The 23585-nt window shown below is 43.1% G+C and overlaps 1 protein-coding gene across 2 annotated transcripts in view; it reads right to left on the reverse strand.

The window, feature by feature from the left end:
* Positions 1-3116: 3116 nt before the first annotated feature.
* FERMT2 (FERM domain containing kindlin 2) overlaps positions 3117-23585 on the reverse strand; it is a 106416-nt gene continuing 85947 nt past the window's right edge. Inside the window, exons 7-15 of one of the 2 annotated variants that reach the window (XM_065403255.1) lie at positions 20263-20397; positions 18116-18165; positions 13075-13199; positions 10306-10412; positions 9766-9987; positions 7135-7155; positions 6444-6568; positions 5897-6038; positions 3117-3290 (exon numbers count right to left, since the gene is read on the reverse strand). In XM_065403255.1, the coding sequence (XP_065259327.1) occupies positions 3117-3290; positions 5897-6038; positions 6444-6568; positions 7135-7155; positions 9766-9987; positions 10306-10412; positions 13075-13199; positions 18116-18165; positions 20263-20397 (1101 nt within the window). The remainder of the gene's footprint in view (positions 3291-5896; positions 6039-6443; positions 6569-7134; positions 7156-9765; positions 9988-10305; positions 10413-13074; positions 13200-18115; positions 18166-20262; positions 20398-23585) is intronic. The other variant, XM_065403256.1, reaches the window with a different exon arrangement.

Raw genomic sequence — 23585 nt, forward strand, 5'->3', positions numbered from 1 at the left:
AGTTTTTCCTAATATCTAACCGAGATCTCCCTTGTTGCAGATTAAGGCCGGGACTTCTTGTCCTACCACCAGTGGACATGGAGAATAACTGATCACCCTTCTCTTTATAACAGTCCTTGACATGTTTGAAGATTATCAGGTCCCCCCTCAGGCTTCTTTTCTCAAGACTAAACATGCCCAGTTTTCCCAACCTTTCCTCATAGGTCAGGTTTTCTAAACCTTTTGCCATTTTTGTTGCTCTTCTTTGGACTCTCTAATTTGTCCACATCTTTCCTAAATTGCGGTGCCCAGATCTGGACACACTCCTCCAGCTGAGCCTCACCAGTGCTGAGTACAGCGGAAGGGCCTTACATAGGACACTCCTGTTAATACACCCCAGAATGGTATGAGCCTTTTTTGCAGCTGCATCACATTGTTCACTCATTCAATTTGTGATCCGCTATCACCCCCAGATTCTTCATCTCTCTCCCAATCTCCTCCGCCCTCAGCCATGATTTTTTTTTGACGCCCGGACATTGACAGAGCACTGTCATCCAGGCTGAGCTCCTCCTCTCCTGTTGCCTGTGCTCATGGAGAGGTCACTACTGCACAAGATTTCCAGCCCAGCCTCTTTACCCTTTGCCAGGAGACTGCCACACATGGGCCTGGGAGGAGAGTACAGCAGCGGCCACCAGAGCTGGGAATTTAGTGCAGACGGTCTGATATTTGCTGGAGTGGGGAGCTGTGGGCTTCTGTGAACAGTGTTGTGAGCATTTGGTGGCTGCAAACATGCCAGCAGCCAGGAACGAATAAGCACTCCTTATTGAGACCTCCAAGCACGTCACAAACAATAATTAACACTCACAACACACACAGGAGGCGGGTAAGTGGTTTACAAGGATCAGTGACTGTGAAATGCAGCAGCTCCTTCACCGCATATGGCAATGCTACATATCAGCGTATGATCAGAAAAGAACACTGTAGCCCACTGGAAATGCAGGGGGCATTTAGGGAGGCGGGACAGTGGGGGTTAACACACCCAACCACCTGGCTAATGGTGCAGGATACTGAGGGAATGTCTTCTCTGCAGAGTTAACTCGAGTTACCTACCCTGGAGTCACTCCTCTCAAGTTAGCCTAGCTTGAGAGAGTGGCTACAGTGGGAAGGAACACTAGAGCCGCTGCATCCACACTGGTGCTGTACTCATTCATCTGTGGTGCTAAGACTTCTGGGGGCATATCCACGGTTCTTCGTGCTGCAGGAAGCGGAGTCCCTCTGAATTGTTGGCCGGTAAGTTGTAGGAGAACTTGTCTGTGCTTGTCGCATGGGAAACTGCAGGAAGGCACTGCAGGACCAGTGGCATTTGAGTGGAGCTAGCCTGCATCCACACTGCAGAGAGGTTGTATTAGCACAGCTCACCAGCTGCTGACTCGGGCTTCAGGCTACACCCCATGACAGGCCAGCCAACTCAAGCACCACTGCACCTTGAGTTAAGGGTTTGTGTGTGGGGATGGGACTGGAGTTAGGGACAACACTCGAGTTAACTTTGAAGTGGAGACAAGTCCTTAGTGACCATAGCCAAGACATCCATTTCACATTTCGTCTGAAAGACACCACCACTGTCTAGCAGCAAAAAGTCCCCCCGCAGTACCACGCTGCAATATCTGTTCAGTACTGGCATGGAGGAGAAGAGAGCTACCTACCTAATCACCAGTACTAGTTTCTAGAGCACCTGGGCTTGCCCTGAAGGTGATCCATCCAAGTACTGACCCACCCAGACAACACTTGGCTTGTGAGCTAGGATGGGATCACAGCAAAAGGTTTGATTTCTTATGCAACTGGACAAATTATTAGCAACAGGGACAACCTGTGAAATCCTATAGAACGTTCCAGTAAATCTATTTGGTAGGGTATGAAATTAAGATTACTCTACACAAGGCACAAGAACCAGAAGTGGAACTGAACATTAAATAAAAGGTTTGACTTTTATTTAAAATAAAATGCATTTGTACATAGTCTTTAACCCACAGACTATCGGAACACAATACTGGTTATTCCTTGGCATTGGGCGGGGCCTGAGCTCCCTTAATAGTGTTAATTCTGCACCGGTGCAACGTATGGGGACACCCAGACTCCAGGCATTAGAGTTATTAAGGACAGTGTGGCACAACTATAATAAAGTCATACTTAACTTAGATAAAAATGTATTGTACGGCAATTTTTTTTCCTAAATTGCTATCCATATCTTTTAAAAGCACTATATAGTTAATGCTGACACACTAGATCTATGCAAAATTCTAGCTGGCTTGTGAGACTAGTTAAAAAAACTGTACAATTTTATAAAATTTGTGTTTTTACATAAGTTACACAAAACCTATACTTCATAGACCTTTACTTCATATTGTAATGAAAAAATTTGCATATCATAGGCAGACAGTGAGTATGCTGGTGAGTACTAAGAGTGTTGTAATACAATACAGTGTAAAAGTAAAAAAAAAGAAAAGAAAAAAAAGAGAGACAATATAAACGATTATCCAAAGGAAAACGTTAACACATAAACTAAACTATAACAGACTAACAGAGGACTGTTCTTCAAGGCCCCACACAACTATCTTCAAAATAACGTCAGGCATCTGCAACTGTCCTGATTCATGTAGTGTGAAAATAGAGATCAAAATTCTACTCAAAGGGAGGAGGACTTCAAAAACAGGAGGTCAAATTTACAGTATTAAAAAAAACACTAAAGAAAAAACATGCATTAAACATGATAAATAGACTTCATATAGTTTAAGCCCTGGATAGCTTTATAGTAGATGGCTTAGAGTTCTCTTTATAATTTGGCTATCAGTCAAATCTGATTGTGATCTGCCCATTGTGTAAAGACCAGAGGCAGAATTTGCTACATTATGTAGCCTCTAAACTGTCTCTTCATAGCAGATTAACGGAAGTGCTCGTTAGTGCACATACATTAACTGGTCTGGTAATGCAAAAATGTCCATGATTTAAAAAAAAAAAAAAAAAAAAAAAAAAGATACATTTCAAGCTTACTTTATTAAGCAGCATATTTCAAATAACAGCTTTTAAAGTTAAATATTAATATGGCCACGGGATTTCTCTCAGTATACAGTACATCAAACTCACACCCAACCGCTGGTAAGTTTGTAGAACATCTCTTCGTCTAAACTTTCATTCTGGTCCTTTGCTCGCGTTGACAAGAAGATGTAGCCACCAATGAATTCATGAACCACTTTGCAATCCACCTCAGTGCAAATGAAGGACACCCTTACATCATCTGCAAACTCTACGGTAACCTACAGCGCAAAACACACTGGATTAGGATCAACAAGATGGTCGTGTTAAATTAGACCAACTTCAGGATTTCCCCCTCTCCACATTTCTATGCATCTCCATTAGCCCAGATGTATTCTGTATTGTCTAAGCAAACACAGTTATGTAGCTTAAGATGAAGCAAATATTTTTCTTGTCCAAACATTTTAAAACTCCTTTGCCCCAATGGAAGAAGTCTCCCTTGTAGCAAACAACTGTTTAAAGTTTCATGCTTGACATTCTGTGTCTATTTTCTGAAGAGAAAAAATGATTGGATAGAGAACTATTAGGGGGAAGGAGTTGCCCCCCAAATTACTAGTTTCCCCCAAGAAGCCTATTGTGGTTCTATTAACAAAGTCTCTCATTTGAAGTCTTCAGAAAAATCTCCTTCCAGTGACGCACTGTTTATTAACTCTTGAGGCCAGTAGGGTTGCTAGCCCACACCAGTCAGACTCTGGGATAAGTGAAGCCAACAAGTTCCTTGCAGAGCATCTGGTCTGAACCACCGGAGATACAGTAACTCCTCACTTAACGTTGTAGTTATGTTCCTGAAAAATGCAACTTTAAGTGAAACGATGTTAAACAAATCCAATTTTCCCATAAGATTTAACGTAAATGTGGGGGGTTAGGTTCCAAGGAAATTTTTTGGGGGGGCAGACAAAAGGCATTATACACAGTACAGTACTGTACTGTGGTGGGGAGGTGCCCCTGGCTTACCCCTGGGGCTCAGGGTGGGGTGCCGGATCTGGGAGGGAGTTAGGGCGCGGAAGGAAGCTCAGGGTGGGGGTGCGGGAGGAGGCTCAGGGCTGGGGTAGGCAGGAGGTGCAGAGCACTTCCCTGGAGCAGCTCCTGTTTGGTGCAGGGGGTGTGCAGGTGGCTCTGCGCAGCGTGGCACCGCCCCATGGCCGCAATTCTGGGAGCTGCCCCCCCCCCCCCAGGCAGGCAGGGCCACCCAGAACGTAGGGGCGGCAGGGCCCTGGGCTAAGGGGGCCCCAGGGCCCTGGCCTGCAGCTCTAAAGCCCCTTTCAGAATGCGGCCCTGCGAGCACGGGCCGGAGGACTCAGGAGGCGCAGGGGCAGCCGCGCAGCCAACGGCCGGAGAGAAGCAGCGCTTTCCCCTTCAAAGCGCCGCTGGCTGCGCGGCTGCCCCTGCTCCTCCTGAGTCCTCCGGCCCGTGCTCGCAGGGCCGCATTCCGAAAGGGGCTTTAGAGCTGCAGGCCAGGGCCCTGGGGCCCCCTTAGCCCAGGGCCCTGCAGCCCCTAAAGCCCCTGTGTTCCGGGGCTCCCTCCCTCCCTCCCAGGAAGTCCTAAGCGCCGCCAAACAAAGCTAGGAGGGAGAAGAGGAAGGGAGGGGGAGGAAGCGGAGAAGAGGAACTTGTGCAATGCTCCCTTGTAAAGTCAGCCAAACGACGTTAGAAGGGAGCATTGCACAACTTTAAACGACCATGTTCCCTAATGGAGCAGTGACGTCACTTCAAAACAACGTTAAGCGGGGGGACATTAAGTGAGGAGTTACTGTACTGTGGCTTAAGGAACTGGTTAAAAAAATCCAAACCGCCCCAAAATTAAAAGCTACTGGGACATATTTTCAGCCCTCAGCCTCTAATTGTGCTTGGGTATTCACAGGCATGTGCCCTTTAAAGAATCCACCACAACAGCGGGAAGTTTTAACCAGGCGTTGCACCTGCAAAGTGCTGGTGGGAGTTTGTGCATGTGCGAGTAAAAGCTGGTTAGAGGACCAGCTCAATGTTTACACAACAGCATCTGATACTGACTGCCCGTTAGTTCCACCGAACGCTAAGTTGGGCTGCAAATAAAAAAGTGAAAACTAAAACAGAACAAAACCTAGGTAATTTAGCTGTACGCAGTGAGCAGTCCCGTATTACCCTCTTAGCCCAGAAATTTGATTATGCTTAGGTATCTGGCTGCGTATTTGCACACAGACTAGAAACATCTGCTGAGTAATAAGGGTCTAATTGGGGTTTAGTGAAAAAAGTTTGTCACTAAAATAATTTTTAGACACTGTTTTTTAAAAATTCTCCTGTTGGAGTCAGAAGGAGCCTTTTTGCTGACTTTAACTGAAGTAGGATAGGTCCCCAAATGATAAACATTGATTATACATTAGACCTAAATGTCTTCCTAGAAATAGCTTCATAAAAAAAATAAAATCAGAAAACTTTACTGGCTCACCGAGACACATAGCCACCCAATCTAGACAATCACCAGGCCCACCTAGGTGGGGGAGGTGTGATACAGTCCTTATTTCCAAGAAAGTAATAAAATCTTAAGTGGATTCCTTATAGTGTATAAGAAATTCTTGGGGATGCTGTAAATGAATTAGCTCACACAAGACTGAACTGCACTCAAAAACCCTACAAAAACTGTAAATAGTTTAAAAAGAAATTTTGGACTCAAAGGAGAGAAAGAGAAATAGTTTATGAAACCAAGCAGTGTCCTCCCATGTAACAAAATCAGGAGGAACCCTCAGGCTAAACCTAAGTCATGTGTAGTTCTTATCAAAAAGACGTCTTACAATGGACATTTGGGCAAATAACAGTGTCTCCCCAGCTCTGTAAATGCGGCCTTGCTTACCATTTTTATTTCCCAGTTTACGTTCCACTGTTTCATGTTGCTGAATCGCCACGTTTTAATTGCATCTCCTGTGCTTGCATCCATTCTGATCAGTCTGTTGTAGGCAATTCCAATCAGCTCTTCTTTCTTGCCCCCTTGGAATCTACGACATTTAGATTTAGAAAAGGGAAACCTTACACATAGGTAGAAATGTTGTGCGTTCAATGATTGAACTGACTCATAAAACAAGCTTAACCAATGTAATTTTAATTTTTTCTTTCCAGTGCTGACGCAACTTATTACTTCAGAGCGACAGAGAGAATCAATAAATGCAGCAATAGATTAAAATCCCTCCCCGGACATTTAAATCGAATTCTAACTATTATATGCAAATAATGTTGCGTGTGAAGTTGTAATTATGCATACTGAAGCATTTTACAAGAAGTTGTTTCTGTCTAAACTACACCGTTCCCAGCTAGGAATATCTCATGGTAGCTTCAAATATAACAGAATAATCTACACATTTGTACATGAAATTTTACCTTATTACTTAAGCAGAACCACTGACCTTGCAATAAAGTGTGTGATGCCAAATTCCGGTAGAGACTGCCAAGCTTGAATAAATCGCATCTTGGCTTCAATTAGACTCATCTGAGCTACATTCTGATGGGCCTCCAATATCCTGGCTGTGATCTGAATGTGATTAGACACAGTCTTCAGGCAACCGTTGTATGTTTGAAATATTGTGAAAACCACGCCTCCACCCAAAACCATAACCAAACCAAAAAACCTACACACCCAAAACCATGCATAAAATGTCAGACTCCCTGTTGGGAATTTTAGTAAGTCAATTACACTGTCAAACAGATGTTCTGCAGTTTCTAAACTGCGTCATACGTCATCGGACATGAAATGGAGTATGTCACAGAAAATAGCTGCTTTTACCTAAGCACCACTAAATATTTGTGCGTATTATTTTTATATACCAGGTATGATTATAGATGCAAATGTTTTGGGCACACATTCAGTTTTAAGATGCACAATGAGAATCAACTCCTGAAATGTACATTTCTAGTATAAAGGATTCTTATTAGCAGATTGACAGCATAAACATCACTGGGGATCATCATTAAAACTAAAAGAACTATGTTCCTCTAGGTGTTTTGTTTTAGGGCTACTCTCCATGTGAAAGGGTTTTAAACTATTTTTTAAATTAAATTTATCTGAATTTTAATTGATTTATTTTTACTAGCACTTACCAAGTCTCTTATATAGCCTGGCTGTAGATGACAATGCGAATAAAGGAAAAGGAAGCAGAAAGAAAAAAAAAAGCAATCAGAAATATGGCAACAAAGCAAAGAAAAAAGTGCAAATTATCTGCAAACTGAAGTTCAAGCAAAAAACATGCAAATTTTCTTAGGAAGGAAAACAGCAAAAAGTGAATGCAAGCATGAAAAAGGGAACAAGGAAACATAGAACCATCACTCATTCTACAGCCATCAAAAATCAGGAATGTCTCATTCATCTAGAATGATTTATGTATGTTTTATAGGCATTTCAGAATTCCACCGGTGGCCAAAGTCAAAAATAGAGTGAAAATTCCCATCCTCAGCATTCTTTCAAGGTCTTTGATTGAATGAGACTCAAGTTTACTCCTCTTCAGAGTGTGCAAAGCCATTTACCATTTAAAAACCCAGTAGCTTCTGTCGCTTTAGATATGAGGAAAATATCCCCCTAGTACCCTTCTCAGAGAATACATTTTAAAAAAGTGCTCAACACAGTTCAGGGACTACAAAGATTCTAAAATTACACAAGGAAAGCAAAAATTAAAATTGCCATCTGCTTTATGCATCATCTTTCCTGAAGATAGAACTACACTAAGGACTGCAACCATCAACGCAGTCTTCTGTTTATATTGGACTGGAGGTTTCTTAGATGTAAAACCACAGAAATGCATTGCTCTGAGCAGAGTAAATGCAACAAAACCAAATCAGAATTCACACATTAATATTTAAACACTATGAACCTATTGTGTTTCTGTCTTAGCACTTCCTAAATCCATTTGCAAACCTGTAATATTGCAAATGTCAGTTTACAGTAAAACCATGAACCAGTTAGAGGGCTGGTTTGTAAACCAAGTGTCCATATCACCACAGCCCTAAGCAGACCAACTCATCCAGCTGATACAATATTTAACACGATCAATGACATTCACATTTATATTGACCTATTGAGATCATTAGTCCAATAATGAGACTGAATGGGTTAGTGAAAACTTGACATTTATCTTTAACGGATCAATGGATATTGTAAATGTACATTTCAGATAAATTTGCACTTGGTGAGAAGTTTTCCCCTCAAAATTACCCTCAACTGAATATATTGCAGTAGCTTGGTGTTCCTTTTTAGCTGGCAGTCTACATTCCACGAATTCCCTGAGGGCAGCATTTTCTCCATTCTCCATTACTCCCCCATCACATGATGCTGTGGGATAAACAGTCTCAATGCAACTTACACAACCTCCAGGACACCAAGAAGAAGGAAACTAATAAAATGCAAAGGGAGCAAAACTGCGGAACATTCTTGCTGCCTTTCTAAATAAAAGGATCTATTTATACTTAACTAATCTTCTAAAGGGATTTGTGGTTTCAGAATTGTTGGTCTGGCTTTTTACAAGTCTTTAACTGCTATCTCCCATCTCCAGCGTTGCACCTATTGCTTCTTAACCAAGATATAAACACACTGGGCAAATAATACAAGTTAATATTTTCCCCAGTGCCTATTTTACGAAGCTCAAGTCTACAGTGCCTTATATGTTATAATTTGTTATATATGCAATCCTTCCCCATCCCCATGGATAGAAAGGCTTATTCGGAGAATAATAAGGGCTATTGAAAATTAAATTCCACTGCCAGGAAATCATACTGTGCCAATAAATAGCTACATTTTCCCGCTTCTCTGCATGGCAACCCCCCTTCTGATTTCTAGAGATCGGATTCAGACACAGTAATTTAACTACAGATTAACAATCAGTGTACTTGAGTTTACTAAATCATTAAAGAGACACTGAGCAATGCTTTAGTTATTTTTGCAACTTTAGCCAAATACTGTGTGACTTTGTGCAACCCACGTATGTGTTTGTTTTGTGGTAGAAATAATCAGATTCTACCATGCACTGACTAGATATAGATTACGACTCAAAAATTAAGTCACAGTTCTTTAAAAATATATATTTTCAATGGCTGGTATTTCATCTATTTACAAGTGTTGGAACAGCGCGAATAAAAAATACAGACTACATTAAAGCAAAGCCTGCATGGAACACTTTGTAAACAATGGGGACCTAAATTAATCCCAAGAATTTCTTCGTGAGCTTTGTGCAAGTAAACTGAACTAAAATCAATTCCTGCTATTGATTTACTCTGCCACAAACATACCATTACACTAATATTAAGAGGTACGCAGAATTGACCAATGTACTGATGTGCAGATGTTCTATAATATGGTACACAAAAAATAAGTTCCAAAAATGTGCGTAAAATAACTGACTCCCATTGTTCAGACTCTGGGAGACTGTCAACGTCTGCTATCTCATTGCAAATTTGACATACATACTCTGAATAAAAACAAACAATTAAGATCACTGGGACCACATGCTCCAATCACTTGATATTGGATCAAAACCACAAATTAGATTTACACACAATTTAAGTAGTAGGATTGTCAAATTCTGTTAAAATGCATCAACATCTGATGTACCTAGGATGAAATCTTAACCCCACTGAAGTCATCTACTGACATGACAAAACTCCCATTGACTTCAGTGGGGCCAGGATTTCACTCTTTGGGTTAAACGCAAGATTTCTGGAAAATGACTAAAACCCCAGTACCTGTTTGTTCTTGTACTTTTTCAGGTAGCGAGGTGAAACCAGACATTCTGGATTAATGTCAGTTGTGACTTGTTCTGGGATTAACTGTGGATCTGGGTTCAAATGCTGCATCTTCAGAAATGACAGAATATTCTGTACTTCTAAGTTGTACGAGCTGTCCGCCATGGTCTTGCCCTTGGAAGCTAGCCTGCAGGCTGCCATCCAGTGTGCGTACTGCTTCTCCTGCAATTAAAGGGAAAGGGGCACTCAAAAGGAAGGCAAAGCTTTCTTTTTTCTGTTCAAAGCTGTCGAATTTTTCAGTACAAGAATCGAACTGAAACATACTAAGAGACTTACAATGAGCCAAAAACCCGACCAAAGTGTAGGATATAACAACGGTACATAAAGAAAAGGAGTAAGGGCCAGTCTTGTACATTACATCTATATACGCACAATGCTGTGTGTCTCTCAAAAGAATATGAGCAGCCTATCAAAACACAAACTGTGGTGGAGGAGTATGTTCGGGGCAACGAGAAAACACAATGCCAATCACAGACTTACATTATCACAGCGAAGCCAGATTTCATTCATACCATCTGCAACTGGAATCAGAAGTTTGATATTAAACTTCTGACCAGAGATGTTTACATCAGGAGTAACCTCGCACCCTATAACAAAAGAGCTAGTGATTAGTGTGTATGGAGACACGTGCTCTTAAAAAAATAACCACTCCAGTCTGAGTATTAAAACAGTGTCCCAGGGATATGATGTGTTATAACCTGGCTGAAGAATGTACACCATGCTTTGTTTTTAAAGCAGGTAAAAAAATTAAGGGAAATCAGAGGAAAAAGTACAAAACATGGTGTTAGGAGTAAGCTGATGTTTTGCAACTAAAGCCAGAGCTGTCTGCCTGGTTGCAAAGGGTGTGGTACTGCAGATAACGTAAAAGCACATTGCGGGATTTAGCGAATGGTTTAAATTACAATCTAGGCTATAACATTTCAGCTTCTGTGGTGAATCGTCTCCAAGACGATGGAAGGAAAAATGAAAAGCAAGATCTATTTTGAGAGAGAACAACAAAAACACGATACAAGTTCAATTAAATTTGGCATTACACAATTTGCTTGACCCTTCATTTCCTCTCAAATGGACTAAAATTTTGAATGGAATTACCTAGTCTAATAATTCTCTTATAACAGCAAAACCAGGGGTCAGGTTGGGTGTCACTAATCCAAAACTATCACTCTTTAAAAATTATGTGGGTTGGGTGTGCTGCTTATATCTTCAGCGGTGAGGCGCTAGTTTTCTTCAAATTTGGTTGCTGAAAAGCCTTAAAACGTTTATATTAGATGTTAGGCATTTTGAGAACTCCAGTTTCTTGAAAACATCCAAGTTAACGTGGGCTTCATTTCAACTCAGTCTCCAAGATTCTTTTAAAATGCAGTCAGAAGCAGCAACGTCAAAAGCTCCCAAAAAGGTATTCCAGGCTACACATCTCCGTAACTATAGTCTGAGGTCATTTGGCAGCTTGTCTGTTGTTGCCTTCACGGTAAAAAATTAAAGCTGTCAGTAGCTTCTGCTGTTCCATAGCCCTCTGAGCTGGAATAGTTGACTTCTGAATACAAGAAAGGCCAGCAGCCTTAGGAATTTGAAACGTAATGTGCACGTCTTGCAGATTGTGTTTGAGTAAGGGCTTGTCTACACTGGCACTTCACAGCGCTGCAACTTTCTCGCTCAGGGGTGTGAAAAAACCCTCCCTGGAGCGCTGCAAGTTTCAGCGCTGTAACGTGCCAGTGTAGACAGTGCACCAGCGCTGGTAGTAGCTACGCCCCTCGTGGAGGTGGTTTTTTTAGAGCGCTGGGAGAGCTCGCTCAGCGCTGTGCCGTGACTACACAAGCCATGTTAAAGAGCTGCCGCGGCAGTGCTTTAACGTTGCCAGTGAAGACGTGCCCTAAGACTTGTGTGCTTACATAACAGGGGAGAGGAAGAAAGGTTGCATTTGAAGAGAAAATATTGCTATTTACAACTCATTTGCTGAAGTCTAAACTTATTTCAATAAATCCATCACCAAAAAAAAAAAAAAAAAAAGGATTACAAAAAATATATAGCTCCTATATGCTCTAACTTATTTTTGCTTCACTCTAAAAGCCAGACACACGAACCATCAATTAAAATAAATGCAGATCTCAACAGTGAACTTTGAATATTTTTACTGTGTGAAAACAGGCTAAGTTAGGGTGACCAGATGACAAGAACAAAATATCGGGACACATGGGGGGGCAGCCACAGGCTCACCTCCCACACCTCACACTGGAGCCATGAGGGAAGGGGGATACAAAGCCTGAGGAAGCTGCGGGTCGGGGGCGCACGGCCCCGGATCGGGACACAGCCCTGGCGCGGGTGCAGGGCCCCGGCTTCCGCCGCAGCCCCGCCACAGGGCCCCGGCTCCGGCTACATCCCCGCTGTGGGTCGGAGGCTCACGGCCCCCACTCCAGCCCTGCTGCAAGCCGCGGGTTGGGGCCGCATGGCCCCAGCCCCCGCCACAAGCACATGGCCCTGGCTCCCGCTTGCAGCCCAACCGCAGGCACAGTGCCCCAGCTGCAGCCCCGCCGCTTACCTGGGGGATGGTTCCCACCCACTGAGAAGCACCTGCAGGTTCTTCTGGCTCCTAAGGTCAGCAGCGGACAGCGGGGGCTCCACTCCATATGCTGCGCCTGCCACAAGCACTGGCTCCAGCTGCCGCCATTGGCTGGAAGCTATGGGGGTGGGACTTACGTGAGTAGCACGCAGTGCCCCAGGGTCAGGGGCAGCCCAGGGGGGTCTGCGCCCTGTCCGCACCCGCAGCTCCCATTGGCCGCGATGGAGCCAGCGCTTGTGGTAGGTGCAGCATGCAGAAATCCCCACGGCCACCCGTGTGCCTAGGGGCCGCAGGGTCCTGCTGCTTCCTAGGAGCCACCCCAAATAGCACTGCTCGGACCCCAGGTGAGTGCTCACCAATGTACTCTTCTAGCCCCGAGCCAAAACATCGGGACAAATGTACATCGGTTGGGACGCGGGAAAAACAACTAAATATCGGGATGTCCGGTCACCCGAGGCTAAGTTTTCCACAAGCCTTCTGATCCATACAGCATTATTTATGCTATTACCACAATCGCTTATTTAGAAGTGTATTTTTACATCATACTTAGAAACCTCAGTCACTTTTCCTTTAATACTCAACACTAGAATGACATCTGAAGTGTAAAGCAAAAGAAATGGATGTAGAAATAAATGGTGACAGCGACAGACTTGTTTGGATAACGTTACTAGAACGGCATGCGTCTCTCTTACCTCTTAAGTTCATTTGGTGAGCTGGAGTCCCACTGGATTCATCTTTGCTTTTATAGCAGGAAATGGATGTATCTTTGAAGGTGCACCAGTATTGCTTGTAACCTTTTAGCGTCAGTTTCTTAGGCCTGCCAGACAGGTTGATGATATTACTACATTAGATCTGCAATTCACTTGGGTAACAGTGACACCACAGGTAGCTGGGCTCTTAAGCTGATCTTCTGTACTTTGAACATGTCTCATATTGAAGTTCTTATCAGGGGCGGCTCCAGGCACCAAGCGTGTGCCGGGGGCGGCCTGCCGGCAGTCAGGCGGCCTTCGGCGACATGCCTGCAGGAGGTCCGCCGGTCCTGCGGCTTTGGCAGCGGGTATGCTGAAGACGGGGGACCGGCGGATCTCCCGCAGGCATGCCACCGAAGGCCGCCTGACTGCCGTGCTTGGGGCGGCAAAATACATACAGCCACCCCTGGTTCTTATATTCAGAATACGCAGATACGCAGCTTGTCCCTTTGCTTACCTCCCCAACCAAATCTTGCTTCCGCAGGATTTAAAACCCTCCCCTTACAATGATGTACAGTAAACAAACTGATGCATGAGTGATCCCACTGGATCAGTAACGGAGTTGCACAATTATATGTACGCTTATTTTCCATTACCCTCTTACAGAGAAGATTTGTTCAAGAAAAATAAAATAAGGTTACTAGCTCGGACTTTTGAATCCAAGTACTTCCATAGGGGACAAGTGTCAGGGTAGCTCCTACTAACAACGCCTATAAAAAGAAGCTTCCATGAATCATGGAAAAAGGTTTTTTCTTCTGTAATATTAAAAGGAAGTTATTTATTACATAGAAAGTTAATGCTTTGATATTTAATTAAAAATCACGATGCTTGTTAAGCAAAATAGCAGCAGCCAACCATATGTAATCTCTTTTCGGCACCTGATTTCACATGGTTTATTACAGCGGTCTCTCTTGCTTGCCCCTTAAAAAGGGGTCGGTCTAGTGAAAGGTTTCGGTTCCCTCTCTGTGGGAGTCATGGATGCTAGCTCCACAACTGGCCACTTCACTCAGCAAATGGCAGCTGGTCCACAGAAGCCCTTCATGATATTGTGTTCCACCAAGCCACAAGGAGATGTGGAAGCAGCCATCCACATGAGTGAAACCCACAGAATTCTAATCCCCACCCCACTGGATTTTACATTTCACTCCAGTGAATCAAGTACTTTAGTTGCTAATGGGTGAACTTCGAGAAAGGTTTAGGAGGCTCATTCCAGCATAAAACTTTAAAGCACTGATGCACCTATTTTGGCCTCCCACAGCGTACCTGCTTCCCATTTCACCACCCAGCATAGCGCTCATCGACTTTCTGCCTCCTTACGATGACTGGTACCCCCGCCCCCATACTGGGGGGGCACCAGCTGAAGGGGAGGACACATGACCTCCCTACATCTCCTCTCCCCCACCACTCCCAGCCCGGGGGCCCCGTGCTCTCCCCGCCTCCTCCCCACATTACCTGTGGGGGGGGGGGGAGGGGGCGGCTCTGTCTTCCCGCTGCGCTGGCTCTCCCCCGCCCCCACCAGCACGTTCAGCTGCTCTTCCTGGCAGTCAGAGATGGGCAGGGAATGGGACAGAGAGCCACTCCTGGATGCTACCTGGTCCAGGCAGCGCTGCCTGGGAGAACGTCTGGATGCAGCAGCAACGGGCTGCCTATCACCCGGGCTTGGCTTCCAGGATAGTGGCTGAGCAATTCGGAGCCCCCCGCCCGCTCCCAGCATGCTCAGAGTCAGCTTCTGTTCCTAGAAGCTGAGCCTGGGCAGGGAGCGGGCTGCTGCCCCTCCCCAGTCAGGCTCTCTTGCAGCCAGTATGCGCTATGCGCCGCAGCAGCTGGCTGTGAGAGCACCTGCAGCTTGGCTGGGGAGGAGCAGCAGCTTTTGGGGACAGGAGCCGACTCTGAACATGCCGAGGGGGGCCCCCCTCCGGCTCACTCAGCCACGGTCCTCAGAAACTGAGCCTGGGCAGGGGGCAGCCTGCTACTGCTGTAGCCAGGCACTCTCTGTCATCCGGGATGCTGTGCTGCACCGGGGAGCGTGGCTGGAAGAGGCTCTGGCCCCGCCCCTTCACCTCCCAGCCCGGAGCTGGCTGCTGGGGGGGGGGGGGGGGAGACGACCACTTGACTGATGCGGGGGGGGCACTTGACCCTTTGTGACCCTCCCACGAGTGACCAGCTACTTCTCTGCTTCTCCTGCTGCCTCCATTTTAAGGGTAGAGAGCACTAGGCACTCAATAAGCCATGGACTGCACTGTTCAATTCCCATGTGAAATGTAAAGAGGAAATGACCAGGAAACAGCAGGAAAACAACTGACTCCTCCTGTCAAGTCTAAAGACTGTAGGGAGTGAGAAGTTCTTGGTACTGGAGGAAGCCTGGAAATGTGGGGGAAGGGTTAGGAGGAAGTCAGGAGGCCCAGCTGTCTCGATGATTTGTTCCCGAACATTTAAATGAAGTTTTGGTTTCGGGAGGAGCAGAGGTCTGGTCTCATTCATATTTTGCCTTCACCAGTTTTCTCCATCCTAAAGTTCTAAGACACCACAATAGCCCTGTGTGTGGTTGTGGGAAAGAAGGCTCAGTTTCAAAAAGTTTGCCACCGCCCCCTCAGTTTAAGATGTTCAGCCTCTAGCCAGAGAAGAAGAGCGAGCAGGTTTTTCCATCGTTTGTCTGCGTGCCTTGATCCACGTTTCCCTTTGCAACCCTCATTTTATTCCTTTAACCTGCAAGTGGCATGGCAGGGCACTTTGGCTATTAAGCTTAGTCATCAGGCTGGTAGGTGTGAGATAAGTCTCTCAAGCCCCAGGGACAACAGTGCTTCTTTCATGAATTAGTATTGCAACTTCTACACTGTAAAACATGCCCGAAGAACGCAAAGGACATGTCCCATCCAAGCTAGGGCCAATTTATACACAGAGTCATTTCAATATGTTTCTTATAACATACTGCCTGGCCCCATTTTTTTAAAATAAGTTCTCACATACACTCCAGTCTCTTTATAGGTGAGGTGAGTCCTTTACATTTAAGATACAGATGCTCCCTGGGTTACGCAAACCCAACTTATGGAAATTCGCACTTACGGAAAAAGTTCTGTACGCTTTTTTTTTTTTTTGGCGCGTAATTGTCGGAGATACGTTCCCGACTTGCGCAAAATTCGACTTACACAAGGCATTCCGGAATGGAACGCTTGCGTAAGTCGGGAACTTCTGTATTCTATTTAGGAAACCAGATGCCTATAGGAACACAGCTCGGTTTCAATCTAGATCATCTACTGCCTGTTGAGTAGTGGCAGTTTGAGCTGAAGCCATGCTCAGCACCTCAGACACACTGGGCTCTCTCTTTGGTGGAAGGCTAACGAAACAAAGCCCCGGTTCGTTCAAACTGCAGCAACAAATTTGACTGGAATGCAACTACTTAAAATGAAGCAGATGCTGTAACTCAAGCGAATACAAAGATGATGATTATACCAAGGTCTGGAGAATTTAGGATCCTAGGCCACCCAGTGCTTGGTCTTATAGATTTTTCTAGATTTGTTTAACCTTTCTGTATATATTGGGGGGAGGGATAGCTCAGTGGTTTGAGCATTGGCCTGCTAAACCCAGGGTTGTGAGTTCAATCCTTGAGGGGGCCACTTGGGGATCTGGGGCAAAATCAGTACTTGGTCCTGCTAGTGAAGGCAGGGGGCTGGACTTGATGACCTTTTAAGGTCCCTTCCAGTTCTAGGAGATGGGATATCTCCATTAATTATAATTAATTATATTATTATTAAAAATTCAATTTAAATATTCACCTCCTCTTTCCCTAGGCACATGGATCCAAGAGAGTCTAGTGAGTCTAACACCTTCCAAAAGATAAACGAGGTTTGTCCCACAACTAGAACTCTAGTTAACCAATCAGCTAGCTTCCCAAATAATTGTTTATAAAAAAGGCATAAAGTATGTCAAACTGTATCAAAAACAAAGACTCTCTCTTTTAAAAAGAATTCACATAGCTGGATAGAGACACTAGCCCTGAAACTGTGCTCTAGTAATCAAAATACACCAGAGACCCAGACTGAGTCAGGTACTTTAGTAAACTTGATAAATATGCATTACAAGATGGACAAAAACTTTTTCAGTAAACAAATGACAGGCTATGGTTCAAGAAAACAAACCATTACAAAATAAAGGTTAATTACAACCCTGTTCTCATGCAGTTGCTTTTCTTCTGTTCCTAACCCATGAAGTCTTATTGAGATCTATGCAAAGATTCCAGAACTTTCATCATCTCCCTAACACAGTGCATACTAAATTGCAAGAGACAGCCATGACTGCCAAAATATTAGTCAAGATTCAAACATGACTATTCCCAGTTTCCACATACCATGATCCAATTTATAACTAAAAAAGCACTACATGAGCTGGAAGAGGCTCCTTTTGGCAGCCAGAACAGAACAGGCAGATTAGAAGGACGTTTGTTTATTATTCATCTAGTCTCTCAAACCAAGAAAAGCACTTGAGTAAGGTTTCTAGTTACATGACAGTTCTAATTTTAGGATAGCTTGATTAACTTACTGGCATAACCTAATATAAACATTTCAGCACCAGCTACTGGTGAAGAGTAACCAAAGCATGTCCCCGCCCCCAACTCCAGTGGGATATGGGTGGGAGGGGCATGGAGAAATGAAAGACAGCAGTTATACATTTGAAGAATTGAATCACTGTACTAAAAAAATGTAGTAAAGCTATAGCTGAGTCCTTTAAATAACATTAAGTGGCCAGTGTATAGGATAGGTGCAAAATAAAGTGGAAATAAACAGGAAGTTTTAATATCTAGAGCACTGTGGTATTTTAGCTAGACTGCAACTATGAAGTCAGTGTGCTAGAAGACATTTCACACAAACCCAAGCAGTGGCGTGCAGCAAAGAATCCAGACAGCAGGGTAGAAAGGGAATTATGCAGTACTGTCATTATTTATTCATTGACATCAGTTTCACAAGCGCCTCTTCCCATCAGTACTTACTTGAACACTTTAATGTAGTCGGCAAGCTCAGGAATCGAAGTGATGTCACCCTGAAAATAAAAGATCATTCATTTGATTTGTCTGCCAGATACAAGACTCAGTTCTAGGATGGGAGGATCCAAAAACAGGGCACTGGGGACAGTGATTCAGTTTATAGGACAATGCCACGCAATTACTCAAAGGCAATTTCCTCAGTGATGAGGGGGAAAAAAGCTTGATAAAACTTCATTGTCAAATGTCAAGGGCTCACAGATCAGTCTACTTTATTAGAATACAGTTTATTTCACAGACTGAGAAAGAGAAGAAAATTCACTCCAAAGAAGTGCTGCTTTGAAACTCTTTTCTCAACACACAAGTAGTAGGAGACAATTGACTCATTAATATAGGTTTTTAAAAGGTCAGTACTGCACTTGAAATTCTGGAGTTGATTCTGCACACACACAATTGAAGTAGTTTAGGACTGGACTGGTGTTTGAGAATAAGCATAGGTTCTTTATGACTTCACTGCTTTTTCCTTGAATCCAAGCCAAAAAAAATAAAATAAAGGATGCTGCTTTAAAATATCACAGAGGGTTCTTTAATTGCTTTCAAATTGTTTAAAATGGCAATCTTTCAGTATTTTCACATTTGACTATATCCCTAGAACATATCTATGGATTTCAGATTAACAAAAAACAAAAAAAATATTCATCCCGAGGCAGATACTAAATGGACAGTCTCAACCAATGTGTCATTTCTAAATTTCTTAATTAATTCTTATCTGGCAGGGTAGACTCCTCAATATTATGGTTTAAATCACTTTCAGTGGCACTGAAATCTGAAGATTCCTCCTATTAAAAAGCCACTATTTATGTAGCATCTGACAATTTTCTTCCCACTGTACATCCATCAGAAGCAGCACAAGTTAATACTTCTAAAGCTCTGTTATCAATAACGATATACTTTAGCAAGCAAAAAAAAAAAAATCCATGTTAACTTCAAAGATCACTATAAATAGTTTAAAAATATACTTAAGATGGCTGCTAAAAGAGAAAAATAAAACAAAATTTGAAGGTTTCGGTCTTTTAGGTCTTGAAAAGGTTAGAACATAAACACGTGAATTCAGACCCGGCATAAGTGTGTGATGCTCCACTGACTGGAGTTGCTCCTCTGAAGGAAGATGCCGATCTTGAAAGGTTTAGGTATTTGGCCTTAATTCTTCTTTCACAGTGCTGTTCTATGGAAGAGCCATATTACTGTGTTTCAGAAGTTTTATAATTTATATTTTTGGCACTGTAAAGCTTTGTTCATTAACTAAGGAATAGTGGAAGAAAAACTAAATCTATTCAGAACTGAGTATTTTTTAAGCAAGTAGAAGAAACAGAAATTCATGTATTTCATTTGAGTTGTCCTTGACACTGCTGTATTTCACACGTATAATGGCTCAAGTTTTAGTGAGGCCCTACTTCGCCCAGTTTTCCAGCTGGGTAAGCTAAAGTTTAAAGAGGCCATTGTGACTCGCTTGTGGTCACACAGGCAACCTGTGGTTCATACTGGATTAGAATCTAATAACCTTCATGCCTCACAGTTTGTTGCTATAGCCACAAATGTATTGTTATACTTGGTTTCTACAGGAGGATCTTTATATGCTAGCTGACTGGGCAACATTATGATGGGTAACATTCGGTGTAAAGGGATAACATTAGAACAAACAACTTGAGCTATTGATGCATGTCAATGGGTTCTAAATTAACTGTAAATACTCAGGACAGAGAAAGGAGGTATCTGAACAGCTCAGTGAAATCATCTGCTCAATAACAGTGTTGGTCAAAGAGTATTATATTGCATTAAGGGTTAGAGCACAATGCCAAAAATACTACACCTTCACACTACATGGCAACCCTATGCTTAGTTCTAATCAACCCTTCTTATATCCAGTACAGCAGAAACAGTGTCCAGGGAGGGGCAGCAAAAACGATCAGAGGCATGGAAAAGATTTCCAGCTGAGGAACGATTAAAAAGATTAGGCCTATTTAGTGCAGAGAGGAGACAAATAAGAAGAGACCAAAGAAGGAATGTTGCTTCATCAGCAAACTTCCTATAGTACCACTGTTAAGTCTGCCAGATCACAAGCATTTATTCAACTTTAAGAAGTCATTAACTCTTACCAGAGTCGTTGATGTTTTACCACCTTCTAAAGTAATTTCCAAATCAGACAGGGCAGCGTCAACTTCATCAACTTCTTTGTCACTGTTGTTCAAGTGATTTTCTGATGACATGATTGATAGTTTGTTGATGTGGTACTGAAACACAAAAGTTAGAGACCTTGTTGATTTTAAATACACTGTACTTAAATTTAACAGAATAATAAAACACTTATCTGACCTAGCAGAAATCTCACTATTGTCACATTCATTGTCATCCACTTAAATAGCTGTAAGGAAAAAACAAAAAGAAAACCATGGTACAATAGGGGAGCCCCAGGGATCACACTTTGCATGACCACAGCAACAACATTCGGAGAAGAGGCTGGCAATCCATTTTAGATGAGTGCTATGGTGTTCTACATTACAGTAACCAGAAGATAATACAGCTATGTTATTGCCCTATGCTCCCATTTAAAACATTATACTACAAGCACAACTGCACAAACTTCCATAGACTCTACTGGGCAAACAATGGACTAGCCAGTTACAAAAACAGGCTACATTCTATCACCAGTACAACAGAGTTTACAGATGGAGGTCTGAAGCACAGAGCTTATGGGTGGGATTTCTAAAGCATGCTCCGCATTGGCCTAGCTCAGCTCCCACTGCAGTCAATAGGAGATTTACTATTAACTTCAGTGGGAGCACAGTCAGGCCAATGCTAAGTGCTTTTGAAAATTCCACCGGAAGTGACTTGGCCAGGATCACAGGGAAACCATGACTGAGTCAGAAACTGAACCCAATCCAGGGTCTTAATCACAAACCCATCCTTCCCTACTCAGTTTATAGTACGTGAATGACATAGTTGGCTCTACACAGGTTTGGGTCGAGACAACTTGGTTAACGTGTGGCAGATGATGGTATAAAGCTCTTTGTGTAACCATAAAACACTTTGCTGTATGGTGCTAATGAAACTAATCTGGTTGATCCTCATCCCTTCTAGCTTTCCGTGTGACAGAACATCTCAGAATGCACTGCCTCAAGTGCTGCTCTGTGAATTCTGGGAGCTCTATCTCCCAGGCAGTACGGGATGGCAACCAGATTGCTTGTCCCAGTTTATTTTGGGAAAAGCTCAACTAGATTGTGTGATAACTGTGAACATGCAAGCCCAGCTGACATGTGACTTTGTTGTGAAAAGGCTGCTGTGCAGACACCTCAAACATGGACTTTGTAATAGGGTCCAATGAGTAAAGCAGGACCTAGTTACAAACCAGAGTTGTACTCAGTGTAGACACAGGCACATCTCAACTCTTGTTTTAGTCTTCTCTGGATTTTGCAGGACAGACATAACCAAAAAACCCCAAACGACAACCTAATAATCTATTTTAGGCTACTACAAAGTTCATCCAATTACTCATTCTATACCAGAAAGGTGCAATGGGAAATGCAAACTTGAAGTGCAAATGGCTGGTCTTATCACATTATTACATACTTCCCAAACAAATATTGGGGCACAGGGTGGAAACTAGTCTCTTCCATTCCTCTGTCATTTGTGGCTGCTTCCATCTGCTCTAAGGTGTTGAGAGATCAACTGTTCTGCCCTCCCTGTTAGGGGTCTTAGTTTTCTCTTCGGCACCCTTGTTTCTTCACATCAGTTGGTTTCCACTTGACAGCCTCATGGGGAATCTGTGGGTTAGCATCCACAGTGCATGCCTCAAATATGTCCAGCAATTCCTGAAGAGCTGCTGATTGGAGAGAGCTGAGAAATCACCAATGATGATGAAGTCTTTCCAACACTGGCATCTGAAGAAGTGAGGTTCTTACCCACGAAAGCTTATGCTCCCAATACTTCTGTTAGTCTTAAAGGTGCCACAGGACCCTCTGTTGCTCTTTCCAACAGTGTCCAGAATCTTTTCTAGGCACTTATTTTCAAAGGAATCTGGTTTACTATCTAATATTTTGGTAGATCTCCAGCTCTCACAGCCATATGCTAGCACTGAGATTATGTTTACATTAAAAATCCTTGGTTATGTTCTAGCGCTGTATATCTTTGATTTGCATATCTTGCTGAGTCTAATAAATGCTGGGGGTGCCTTTCCTATCCTTGATGTCACTTCCTTCTTGAGGTCTCCAATAGCCAATATGATGCTGGTCAGGTATGTAAACTGTTCTATTTTCTTGATATTTTTGTCTTCTAATTTTATATTACTGCTTGATGCCTGTGTTTCAAGGATGTTTGTTTTAGCATAACTAGTTTTGAGCCCTACTTGGCTTGCTATTTTTGCCATATTGTCTGTGTAATTTGGGGGGGGGGGGTGTCATTCAGTTGCACAATATCAGCAGCAAAGTCTTGGTTTCCTAAGTATTTGCCATCTACCCACTATACCAGTGTTTGTTATAATAATGAAGTGTGTTAGCAATACAGAAACAATGGCTGGGATTGCCATTTCAGCAACTGCTACTATCTAAAATTCCTTCTTTGTATTGTCTTGCAATAAAAGCAGCACTGTGCACATTCAGAAAAGTATTCATGCTCCTTAAAGATAGTGGCATAGAAACAACATTCAGATCTAAAACAAATCTACCATATTAGAAGCAATTCTTCAAAGCAGTTAATGGATCAGCTGCATTAGAGACTGCATCTCCAGCTACGTAGCTCCAAGATGGTTGCGCGCCTCTGGGTCAATAGAGATCACAGAGCCCAGCAGAAAGCACACAAAGCATCTCAGCTGAGGGGATCTGGTTGTGGAATGAACTTCCAAAGGAGTATTGACAAATCCAGAGTCTAACCAGCTTCAGGAAATGTTGCAAAATCTATTTGATAAAGTTTTTTTTTTATCATAACCAGAATGGCATTCATAGCATGATCTGCTCACTCTTTTACCGCACCAGAAAAAACAAACAAAAAATCCTACACCCCCAAGCAGAGCCTTCTATAACCTGAGGAAGAACGAGAGCCAGAAATTCCATGAAGTCCACTAGGGACTTTGCTGCTGCCAATCTATTTTATGCAGCAGGCACTCAGGCACTAGGGTAATGGGCAGCAATATAAAACCCTAAAATAGAAGTGATCTTTCTAGGGGAGAGCTATTTTCTCTGGTGTTCATTCAATAAGTATTTTTGAAGGCAGAAACTTGTGACTAAGTATTATAATCCAGAAAGGATAGAATTGCCACAGCAATACCACAATTAAATCTACAAAGCTGAAACTGTTAATGTCACAGTGGATGTCAAACATCATGCATCTTGGGTTGCTCTTACAGGAAAACTGGAGGACGAACTTTTACATTCTTGCTTTCTTTATTCTTTTTTGCAAAATGACCGCTATGGGTTGAAATCCATAT

Source organism: Emys orbicularis, chromosome 4 (assembly GCF_028017835.1).
Source record: "Emys orbicularis isolate rEmyOrb1 chromosome 4, rEmyOrb1.hap1, whole genome shotgun sequence".
Lineage (NCBI taxonomy): Eukaryota > Metazoa > Chordata > Testudines > Emydidae > Emys > Emys orbicularis.